At 37.4% G+C, this 12,767-nt stretch overlaps 1 protein-coding gene across 1 annotated transcript; it reads right to left on the reverse strand.

Moving 5' to 3' along the window:
* Window positions 1–3,271: 3,271 nt before the first annotated feature.
* Window positions 3,272–11,410, reverse strand: LOC128991688 (60S ribosomal protein L7a-like). Its single transcript, XM_054414788.1, has 6 exons — window positions 11,286–11,410; window positions 7,824–7,938; window positions 6,412–6,561; window positions 5,236–5,456; window positions 4,183–4,305; window positions 3,272–3,506 (listed from the first exon to the last, which is right to left on the reverse strand). The coding sequence occupies exons 1-6, from the start codon at window positions 11,298–11,300 to the stop codon at window positions 3,324–3,326; spliced, it is 807 nt and encodes a 268-aa protein (XP_054270763.1). The 5' UTR covers window positions 11,301–11,410; the 3' UTR covers window positions 3,272–3,323.
* Between the last annotated feature and the right edge of the window lie 1,357 nt (window positions 11,411–12,767).

Raw genomic sequence — 12,767 nt, forward strand, 5'->3', positions numbered from 1 at the left:
ATCTGTCAAAGTCTTTGTTGTCTTTGTCATATGTCTTTGTTTATTTGTCAAAAACTGCTTCCATAAGGATTACATTGAAACTTTGAGACCCAGTGGGGCGGATTCCTGAGAGACTTTTTTAACGCCATATAGATGTTGGCACTCACCGGTATGGTCTTTATCACCATGCAAAATTTGAAAACGATTGATTCAGCCGTCTAGGAGGAGTTTGCGTATTACGAAATACATAAGAGTCGACGTATAAGAGCTTCGCTCGCTCCGCTCAATTAATCAAAATTATCTTATATCGAACATCGAAGTAATTGGTCTAATCATGATAGACATAATATTAATATTTATATATAGACATAATATATATACGTTTAATCTATGGTATACTCGTCAGTGGAGTGGACTTGGACTACCTACAAAGTTTAATTTTTAATTTACACTGGCAGCTAAAATAATACTACAACATTATTCTGTCGTAAGCCTACTTAACCACAGCCAAGAGGATAAGTACTGACTCACTGACTGAAGTTTTATTTCATTTCTACATTCTTAACTACTTTAGAAAAAGTGCCTATTCCCTTACTGTGATTCAACATTATATTTTTAAATGTTACTCCTAACAAGACTACAAACTTTCGCCACTTATACTACACTCTCCATTCATAGCTTAAAATACCTACTTTTGTATGGTTGCCATTTTAGAGTAAAGTAGTGTGGTTTCACTCCTGGGTTAAAACTATAGGACTGCATAGCACTTTTCCCAGCTTGTCGTAAGAGGTAGTTAACAACTAACAAGGGTTAGGAGATTCTTTTCTCTTTGTGTTCCCAACTTTCTCAGATGCCAAGTTTTAGTCTAAACCTTTGCCAAGTCCTCGATATCTTTCTTATTTCATTTCAATCGTTTTCCTTCGATCCCATGCGGGATTGTTTCCTCCTTCTGTTTCAACCTGCGTGCATTATAGGGCACTCATGTGCATGCATAGGGGCTGATGGTGTACAACTGTACATCTCGCACTCTCAGGTGACCCTTCGGACCCTAGTCAGGGAATGTGTGGCACGGGTGTGGAGGTTGGAATCTGTACTGCCCCGGTACTGTGCAAACGGAGACCAGGCTCCGGGAAACTGGGGTAGGGGCTTTGTCCCAAGTGTGCACCATCAGTTTTCTGTTCTTCAGGGCTGTCGCTTGTTGCAAGATGTGCTGGTTCTAATCTTATAGAATTGTCAATTGCAGGAAGCATGGAGTTAACAAATGTAGTTATAAGTGGTGACATTTCAGAGGGGATGACGTGTCTCTATGTCACACCTAATCCCAAAACGATACCGAAAATACCGTTGGTGCCTTTATTGGGAACGGAACGATGGTCTATTGCAAACTTGGGCCAGCCTTGAAAATCTTAACAGAGAGTAAAATCGAAAGCCGGCTTCAAAACATTGAGACCTTCAACCATCAATTGAGGCAATGCTGGACACCTTCTACCCAAAAAGGTGCATAAACTTAGTAGTCAAGAACGGCGTAGCCAAACTTGAGGATAACCTTGGTTTTGTCTTTGCAAGCAAATCACCCCACAGTAAGCTTAATGTCTGCTGAGTAAGGTGGTCTTGGATAAAAATGTATGAGAAGAATAAAACAGAGATCTTGGCTGAAGAATACAATTACAACAGTCCCTGCCTGAATACCTCAAAGATCCATCTTTTAAGAAACGTAGGAGGCCTCCAATTTGGAAATCACTTTGAAAAGGGAAGAGATAGTACAAAACCACAAGGTTTAAGCATTGGTAAAGCTAATGAGACGGACATTTCATCTGCTACACTGAAATTCTCTGATACGATGGCTTCTTCAACAGTGTCTCCCACAATACCCCTTAAGAGAAATATTGAAAAGTGGTAAGTCACTCAGACACCAATTAAAGGCTGCGTGGATAAAGCACATTTCCCGAAAGGAGGAGAGGCAATTGAGGCAGTGGAGGCGCAGACTACCAGAGAGTTCCAAACTGGGCCTGGCTCAGCCACTACTCCTTAAGTCACAGCTAAAATGAATTAGGACAGTTGCTATCATGGTTTAAACCCTCATGTAGGAAATCATTCACCAAAGCCTTGTGTGAAATCAAAGCCTAGGCTGAACTGGAGCAGACCAATATCATTGACTATAGTCAATGCCAATATCCTCCTTGAACTTGAACAGAGTAATGCTTCTAGACTAATTTTTATATTTTATTTTTTGAAAAATTGTTCCTTTTTTGCATACTTATTGTGGAAATAAAACTGATTTTATTTTATTTGAGGTCAAAAGACAAAGCTGCTAACCTCAAGGCAGCTGTGCAACCATGCACTCTAACAGAAGAATACCATAGTCAATGTTTGGGACATTGTTTGTGTGTCGACAAGTCCTGATGGAATATGTCATCGAGCTTGGCGGGCAAATGGCAGTTCTGAGGGTGGCTCATTAAGCCAAATAGCAGCAGATGGCAGATGGCAGACGCCGATATGGTAAATCATATATTTGGAAATTGCCAAATTTAAACTATAGTCCCGAAGTGGGTGGGAGGCGTCAAAATACTGTTTCTTCAGCCAAGTACCAGCCAGTAAGGTCATGTTGACAAAGATTAGCTAGCTGACGACAGACTAGTTGATTTCTTCCCTTAGTCAGTAAACACATTCAGCTGTAGAAGGCAGTTAACGTTTGCGGTCCAGTCTGTACTCCTGTATGGTGTTTAAGTGTGGGCAGACACGAGAAGGTGGACAGAAGGAGCTAGTGGCTCCGCAAATTCTATGTTTTCTGTATTAATTTGTGTAAGCCTGTTGTTTTAACATATTATCCACCATCAAATCAATATGAATTTATGGTAATTGCGAGACAAATTTGTAGTATTGTAAATAGTATTTATTACTTGAAGCTAGCAAAAATAAGTTTCATTAAAATAAGTTACCAAGACCATGAGCAATGTTAAATTTACAAAATTTAATTGGTCATATCAATACAGTGAGTTATATAATTGACTATTGGGTACTGAAATTGTATTAATAGTCAAAGATTATATATTTTGAAATAAAGTAAGAATACAGAGAGAAAACAGAGGTTGCAGTTAACTAAAAAACAAGCCACATCATAGTTCTACATAATATTTGGCAATTATAGCCACTTACGCGAGTTACAAGACAAGTAAATTTAGTGATTTATGTCAGCCAAAACAGATGATTACATTTTTCTCCTGACTCCCACAGACTGTACAAAAATGCAAGACCTAAGTAAAAATAGGGATCAGGAAAAACAGATTAAACATAAAAAACAAATCCCATTTATTATCCTATTGAGAACATAAACGAGACAGTGTTTATCCTTGTTTTTGCGCCAATTCACGAGCCTTGGCCTTCTCCAGTTTAGCGATACGCGCTGCAGATTTGCTGCCCAGCAGACCGCCTCCCCAGTGTCGCTTGATCTCCTCGTAACGGTCATTGTAGTTGGTCTTGACAGCCTCGAGTACCTTCGTAAGTGATGTGCGGTCTCCGGAGTCAACCTGTTAAAACAATATATTATTATTTAAGAAAACATATTCTTAGAATCATGTTCCCAGTGCTTGCTAATAGCCAGTGTAAACAGTATGCTGAGTGATCCCTTAAAAGCTAAGTGTAAGGGAATATGCAAAAATTAACTTCCTTTATTTTCGGGTGCAGTTCAAAAACAACTCTTAAAATAGTCCTTGGAGCGTAGCCGTGCTAACTCATAAAATAAAACAGTTACAAAAATACAAACAAAATTTATTATTCAATAGTGCCCTTGATATTTAAATTACCATCACTTTGGTATTCATTGCTATTATGGCATGCAAATCCAAAATGGCAGCTATTAAACAAGTTTTAGTAGTAAATAATACTGGATAACACAACTTTATTTCCTTACTACTAAGTATCAACCAACCAAAGTCTGAATAAAATTATTTAGGGCTTGCATTACAATAAAACCTTGTTAATTTAGCACCTGGATAACCAGGGTCAGTTTGTAAAACATGAATTAAATTCATTATGCACATATACACATTTGTTGTGCTTTATCGGCCTTTTTCTACTGGCTGGTCCAACTCACTGAGGTCGTATTGTAAAATCTTAAGTCGAAAGCTAACATAGCCAACCATTAATATGACAAAAGACTGTTCAATAATACTTAAACTTGTAATCGTAAGCTAGATTACATACGTTGGTCAGTGCCACTGCAGTGCAAGTCTTGCGATGGACTAGTCTACCAAGACGAGCTTTGCCCTTGACAATACAGTACGGCACTCCCATCTTGCGGCAGAGGGCAGGCAGGAACAGCACCAACTGAGAAAATCACAACAAATTAACCAATACATCAAATTCATATGACAATCAGTATTTCTTAAGCTCAAACTGCAAAGATTTACAACTGAAGAACCTTCGCTAGGCTGGACAGGCTCCATTCCTTATACAGTTAAAAATACAAACTTTTCCCAAGACTGATTCTGTTAAATGTTGCAGTGTGCTTTTGAAAAGATCATAACTTGGAGCTGGATACAGAAAAATCGCAAGAACATCTTTAGTTTGCTGGCAAACGCAAACATAGACAAAGCTGTAAAAAATGCACTAAGCTAATAAAAAAATGTAATAATCCAATAAAAAAACGCACTTCCTAGTTCCCAGTCAAAAAATTCACGATCAAATAGAGTTCCCAGTTTGCTCAACACACTGATTAAAGCCACTGACTGCTGATTTAGTGTTTGCATTAACGCCAGAATATTTTTTTTATTTCTATATTAAATATCTCTTATAAGGTTACATAGACATTTTTATGTATTTTATCATAGTTGTGTTTCAACGCAATAAGACCATGTTTAACCTAAATAAAAGTAGGAAAAAAAGAAGAAAAATCTATATCCTCTGAACCAATTAAAAAAGAAGCAATAAAGGTGTTGTGTGCAATCCAGCAGTCCTTACTCACTAAATGTCCTCGCACAATTAGAGACCTCAACACTATACCCCAGTGCAATGCCTTAGCCAACTGGGCTACCATGCCACTGTCAGCTGATACACGACACTAGCGTTCATAGTTTAGATTAGCACTTGTGGATTAGCTGTACAGCACCCTTGCCACAAAATGCGGTGATGTGAGTCATCGTCAATGAGTTAACAAAATACTTATTTTTAATCTGTAGGTAACTTGGGCTTGACTGATTTAATTAGAAACATTTTTGGATAGGTTTTTATAAAAAAAAACAAAAGAAAATAATGTACCTCAATAGGCTCAACGTCATGAGCGATGACAACTAGCTGGGCCTTCTTCTGTTCTACCAGCCTGGTGACAGAGTTGGCACCCTGAGACACAACATTAGGTTTCTTGGTAGGAGCCTCCTCCTTCTTGGCAACCTTCTGCTCAGCCTTAGCCTTCAACCTCTGCTTCTTGGCTGCGGCAGTCTCGGGCCTGTACTTCTCCAGGATTTTAAACAGTTGTGTAGCTGAAAAAATTAAACATTGTTTCTGTAACTTACTAAATGGGATTAACAAATCAGGTCTTTTTTTGAGATTGAAATTTTTATTTACTAGACTGAGACTGTGTTTCTTTACTCACCTCTAATTATCAAGAAGACCAATTAGTTAAATTAGATTTATATAGCAAATAAATTATCAATTAGGGCCTATTTGAGATGGGGAAGCCATCTAGGTACATACCCAAAAATGAGTGAAGGATGAGTGTAGAAGCTGTGTAGCTTTGTTACTGACTTAGCCAACTGTTTCACCAGTCAGGATCATTTATTTAAAAAGCCGAATGATCAGGAACAGCTAGGTCCGGTTTTAGAACTATCAAAAAGCTACTGACTTTTCTCAGGATTGGACCGGCCAGCTACCCAGCCAATTTTACATTTCATATCACCTGAGTACTCATTTATGGAGAAGAGAAGTGTAGAATAAAGTCGACTATGAAAAATAAAAAGCTTTATTACTGACTAAGGTTAGCTGGTTCTATTGCCTATACCATTTATCACAAGCCTATAGGTCAAGGGAAACTGGGTTGGATTTTCATTCATTAAAAAACTTCAGACTTTTCAATTTGACCCAAACAAAACCAACGAATAAACTGAAGGTAAAACATAAAATTTATAGCCTAAGCAATATGGGAGTGCTCCTGAACACCAGATAAAATACGTTTAGTTAGAGCAACTCTCATAGGCCTATTGCAATTGATTAAGCTTTAGATAGACTCAAATTTGGTACCTATACAAATTGTATGAGCTGAAATTGTTTGTAATGCCAGTGGTATTAAATAGTAGACTGTGTTTCCTATCAGCCACCATATTATTCTTCTGTTATGCATGCTTCTGTTATAGCCTAACTGGATTTACAAGTAGCCTAATATGAATTGCAAACGGAAAATGAGCTAATGGTGATATTACAAAAAAAGTATAAACTTACCAGTCTGTTTGTCAAGTGTTTGGGTGAACTGGTTGATTGGAGGAGGGACTTTCAGACGCTTCTGTAGGACGGCCTTCTGTCTCTGGATGCGGACATACTTTGGCCATCTGACAAATCTGCTTAGGTCACGTTTGGGCTGGATGTCCTGACCTGGAAATATGCCAGATCCATTTATAATATGGTTAATGTAACAATATAATATGATAGTATTGACTGTTGGTAGTTGCAAACATCCCATTTTCCATGTTTCGAGTTGTAGCCAGTTTTTATCACTGCCCATTAAGGTCTCACAACCACAACCTAATCAAAAATCCCGCAGTAAAGTATGTGCGTTGAGCATTGATCTTATAACACTTCAAGTTTGGACCGTTCCCTTTCAAAACGTAAAAAATGCCACTGGCGTAAATACACACAAAATAAAATAAAATACACTACGTCTATTATATTTTGTACAGCGTTGACTGTTGAAATCAATAGACAAATTAGGCTATTACTGTCCATACTAGCCATAAAGATATTGCATTAGAAATATCAATATAAACTTTAGTCTTTTTCCATGAACCTACATGATTAGTTCAGAATCTTCTTTAGGACGGGTGAAAACTATGCCTAAAAGGCAGCCAAGTGTTATTGTAAATTAAACATTAAAAGTGCTAGTGACTAGTTTTGTTCCTCCAACTATTTTCCATTTGTAAATTCTTTCTTAAGCCCCGTTCACACGGGGCGAGTTTACAAGCTACAAGCCGGATTTTTTACACGCAGCTAGTAAAATAGCTCAGTGTGAACGACGTACTCGCTCAAAAGCTGCTTGTAAAAAAGCTCTGGAAAAAGTTGACGCTGCCGCTACTTTACACGCCAACTCGCCAGCTTTTGAGCGAGTAGGCGTGTAAAATAGCCCAGTGTGAACACAGTTGCTTGTGCTTGTCAGCATGTTATTCGGAGATGTCGGAGGAATTAGTTCAAGCCTGCTACTGAGCGAGTGGAAAAAGCATCTTGTGAACGACTACATGCTCACTCGCCGACGTCTTTCTACACGTCGGCGAGTTGGCATGTGGCCAAGCTCCTTGTGAACGAATACAAGCGCACTTGCCAACTTGCCGGCTTCTTACACGCCGGCGACTAGCGTGTAATCTTACAGTGTAGACCAAGGTCCTTGCATTTTGTTAGATAGAGCTATTTTAATAGGCTATGGGATCGTTAAGTTTGATTTGGTATGCAGGATTCAATGGTATTACCAGATATCGATACTTGTGTCAGTTCAACTCAAAATTATTTTAAACTCACTATAAGGCCTAAGTGAATTAGTGAATAATAAATATTAAAATGTTTACCGTCATAACAATTTAATTATTACTAGCCACGTGGAACTAGATACTAGCTACATTGGGAATACATTCAAATTTACCACTTACCAATGCCAAAGTTTCTTGGCCTCTTTTCAAACAAGGGGTTGACAACTTTCTTGACTTCTTGTTTCTTTACTGCCAGAGGTGCTGCAGCAACTCTCTTGCCAGTCTTCTTCTTTGGCTGAAAATAAAGAAAGATGATGAATTGTGTGTAAACAAAAAGTAGCCTAGGTGGTTTGTCCAAAGTAGGGATGAGCATCAATGATTTTATTTTTAAATATAAGTTACCCTAACTTAAGAGTTCCAATATTTTTAACAACAATGGTACCGGTAACTTAAATTAAGAGGCAAATTCCATTGCCAATAACAATGCTTCTGACAATTATTGACGTTTTTTCATGATTGAATTGGCTGAAGTTTTAATAAAAAATTTGAAAGCGTGTAATTGCTAAATTAACTTAATTATTCTATCATTGTTCCGCTGAATTGCTGATGAAATGTCCAATCCAAAACAATCCCATCATACAATTGGATTAGACTAACCAAGAATGAGAGTTTGACATTTAAACTTAAATAACTCACACCTTAAAAGAAATTAGCCTAAACCAACTTAAGTTGAGCATATATTAAATAAGTACCAGTAGGCTTAACTTACATTGCAGTCAGGGCAAGAAATTCTTGTTTGAAAAATCTAGGCCTATCAAAACCAATGAATACCTATGTAACTTAATAGATTGCGATGATAACACCCCTGGATGATTATAGGCCTAATTTAACAAGTCAGACAAAAAAACATACACGCAACTAAGTTATTACAAAACAAATCATAAATGTTTTTGCTCAGTAAACACCAATGTTTTCCTTCACTTCACAAGCTGATTTCTGTCATTTTTAATTCCCAACCATTGTCTTTCAATGATTTCATATGATAGTAGGCAACATTGATTGACTTACATTGAGGCATTGACTTCAAACTTGATACCTAACCTAACTTAGTTACTTATTTAATGTTTCTCTAAGTGGGCCAAAACATTCAAAGAAGTCTGGATGGTTAGCTTATACAAGGATATAGTAGGCTACCACAGAGAATTTACGATGTAGGCCTACTTGAATAGGTACTTGGTATGTTCATCTTTGACCAACAAGATTGGATAGTAGATTGCATCTATTTACATTACTTATTAAAAACACTACACAGCAACAATGGCGGGAGAGGAGGTATTATTTACAAATACTAGAGGCTCGTCGAACATTTCTTACCAGGAGTATAACGATCGACTGAGCAAACCCTGGTATAAGTTAGTGTTGACTTGAATCGCTTTTGTCAAGAGAACAAACTCTGTGTAGGAGTTTAGAGTGTGACTGAGTCTGCAACGGGCAGGTCAAGATTACAGGCTCTACGCGTCCCGTGATCATGCTGCATGCTTATAGTCATGAAGGATGACTCATTTTCTTTCAGGAGGGAGGTTGTTAAGCACATATTGACTATGTATTGTCAGGATACCAAGCTCCTTGAAAATTTACCGACAATGGTCAGTTGTACCATAGACATAAAGAAATAAATATAGACTGTCAGCTGTGCTGCGGTTAGCTTATGTCGTATCCTGCGGTCACGGAAACGTCATCGTCGTCTCCCGCGGTCACGAAAACGTCATCGTCGTCGCCCGCAATCGCGGCAAGATGCATTTTACGACTACAATCTTCTACCGGGGTTAAAACAAAAATCCCGGAATCGGTCCAAAAATCCCGGCTTTTTCCCGGTTTTTTCCAGGTCCCTTCAAATTCAAGGTTATTTCCCGGTTCTCCCGGTTTTCCCGGTTGGTATACACCCTGACCGGCGCCGATTGCTAGGGGTAATGTGTAGTTACGGCGCACACCGCTGCAGCATCAAGCGCTAGCGACCGTTTCCATAACAACTTGGTAGTTGGTAGTTAGGAGTAGTGTTGCCAACTTTGGAGGAATTCCCCGGAATTGGAATTTACTGACTTAGGCTATATAATATTAGGCAATTAATTAATTAAAATGCCACCTTTTATCGTATTTTTTTAAACCATATAGCCTATTTGTTATACTTTTGTAGATTCATTACAATGATTCAAAATATTCCTTATTAATCCATAATTTTAGAAAGTGGTTTATTGGAAGGTTTTGTTTTATATTGCAAGGTAAAAATCTAACTAACCAGGGTGTCTAGTAGTCAGGGAAAACGGGAAAGTCAGGTACCTATTAGTAATAGTAGGCCTATTGAGTTTCAAAATGGTTTTGACAAGTTGGGACTTAGTCTTTCTTTATTTTGATATCAAAGTCGGGAAATTTCATGATTTTACCTCAATCACGCTAAGTAGACAACGATCACGTTTCCGTGACGGCGCAAGACGATGATGATGTCTACACGACCGAGGGAGATGTTCTTAAACCACGACCATGCTAGACGACGTTTTCGTGACCTCAGGAAAAATTATCACGTCTTTTCTGCGATCACACAAGACGATAATGTCTACAAGGCCGCTGAAGATGTTCACGATATTGACGCAATCGTGGACGACGATGACGTTTCGTGACCACGGCATACAATGATTATGTCTACACGGCCGCGAAAGATGTTCATGATTTTGACGCGATTGCAGAAGACGACAATTAGCGATAGGCCTAAAGTAAGCATTTCATTTGCAAGAGTGGTAGTGCTGGTAAAAGCTGGCGAGTAGTCGACGCCGACACCGAATCGAATACCGATATCGAACGGCGATAACGCTCTAGCGGCAGATCGCAAGACCTATCTTTGACAGTCTATATTTACTCTATTGTCTATGGTTGTACTCAACGGTGGTGTTATTCATACAGCCTTCTTTAGTAGTACTTAGCAGCTGACTGCCGGCTCTAGGGTTAAGGGACCTTTAGAGAAATGCTAAAAGATAGAAATGCTAACAAAGACATAAGTTTGTATTAGAAGTTTAGTTCTTTTTTTCTATTATTTCATGAGTTTCATAAACTTAGTTAACCTTAAAGCTGCAACAGCATAAAATGGGGTGGCAGACTACACTCTAGAACTAAAAACACATGACAGAAAATAAAACATTTATGTTAACTTACAGTACGCCAGACCTATAGGTAGATATATTGAAATATTTTAAGTGACACTTATGACAAACTTATATTTCATCTGATAATAGGCCTATACATCGCAGGTTCTCTGCTTAACTGTATCCTAACCTAAACAGGGTCGATATAAGGGGTAGTAGCCCAGCCTATAGAAATTTAAAATTTTGAGAAGACCTAAACCCCTACGGTAATAGAAGGGGTATTATCAAATGGTGAGGGTAAATCATTTGTTTTAAAATCTTATAAAATAAAAAATACGATCAAAATTGAAAACTAGGGGACTAACAAGCGCTATTTCGTGAGTTGGAATATAACCATAACCTAACTTGTATAATACCAAGGGAAAGGATTTATTTTGCAAAAATATTACGTGTAAAATATAAATACTTAAAAATGTATTACTAATTAACAGTAATTTGAGTGTATTACCTTTTTCTGGACCATTGTGGAAAGGATTAATTAGAATAAATCTATGAAAACTAACACACGTAAATTGTGTGTAGAATAGTCAAACCGGATGAAAGGAAAAGAAGTAAAAAAAACATCTATCAACATCAACTGAGAAGAAACCAGTGGGGAGGAAATCGAAAAACGTGCATGGAACTATCTACCTAAAGAGATATATAATACCAAGGAATATGGCATAAATAAGAAAATTTTTTTTTATATGTATAATTTTAACTAATTTCATGTATATTTATTTTTCGATATGAATGTTACACCTAATGCCCATGTTAATAACTACAATCTTTAATAGCCAATGCTACAATTCAGTATTAAAGTTGAGAGTTGAATACTAATTGATTACACCTGCATTTCCCCAACTATAATCTCCCTCCTATAAATGTCCTATATACTATAACATATTCTATACTATAATCTTCCTCCTCCTGGATATGCCTGCCGTCCCGCCGTAGCCATAGTGGGCACACTCATATCACATTCAATAATAACTTGTAAAAATTGCCTTGCCAGCCATCCGTCCGTACCATGCCACCATCAATACAATATTTGTATTTAAAAATAAAATGAATATAATAAGAAGAGCAATTAATTAATAACAATATGAAGAACAGTGCGAGAACAATAAAAACAACTATAAACAAACATTGAACAAATGAGATGATTTAAAAAATCAAAACATGGATAAACATCTTTTTAATCATCTCTTCTCTGCAAACAATTTTTTGTTCAGCATTTGTTTCTGGTTCAATGAGGTTGTCACAGAAAAGTTGACAAAATAAGAACAATAAATTAACAATAATAACATTATCGTGGGTTCACCCAGATCTGAGACACCCTGTAACATAATTACCGTAATTTAACTAAACATATCCAATCTTCTTATGGTTATAATAGGCTTAATACATCCAAAAGATCTTGAGGGAGCCTTCGACGTAGCCTCACCTGTTCTCATAGTTGCTTCGCCAAGATCAAAAGCTAGTGCACGTCAGGAACATTGTTTAAAGACTTCAGAAATTTGGAGGTGGTTTTTTTTTCAATAAAGGCCGAGATAGACTCCATTCCTAGCTCTTCATGTATATGCCTGTTTCTAAAAATCCAGGGAGCATTAAATAAAATAAATAAAAAAGGTCTTTTTTCATGAGCGAATGTCAGTAACAATACTGTTTTACAAATTAACTCAAAAGTCAGGACTAAAACTAAACAAAGATTCTTAACACTACAAAACAAAATAAAAATTTAATTACAAATTTTTCAGACAAGTTTTAAATTTGTTAGTGCTTTTAGTTTACAAGGAAGTGCACTGTACTGAGCTGGCCCGAAGTAAGAAAACCTCCTTCTACCAGCATCAAGAACAACCTTGATATGTCAAGCAACAAGTCCTGTCTAGTTCTGCGCTCTCTCAGCGGCCGACCTCGCTTTCAGTTTTTCCTTTAAATATTGCGGTGC

This window comes from Macrosteles quadrilineatus, unplaced genomic scaffold, assembly GCF_028750875.1.
Source record: "Macrosteles quadrilineatus isolate MER2022 unplaced genomic scaffold, UCM_ALF_1.0 Scaffold_4__1_contigs__length_99947679, whole genome shotgun sequence".
NCBI classification, from domain to species: domain Eukaryota; kingdom Metazoa; phylum Arthropoda; class Insecta; order Hemiptera; family Cicadellidae; genus Macrosteles; species Macrosteles quadrilineatus.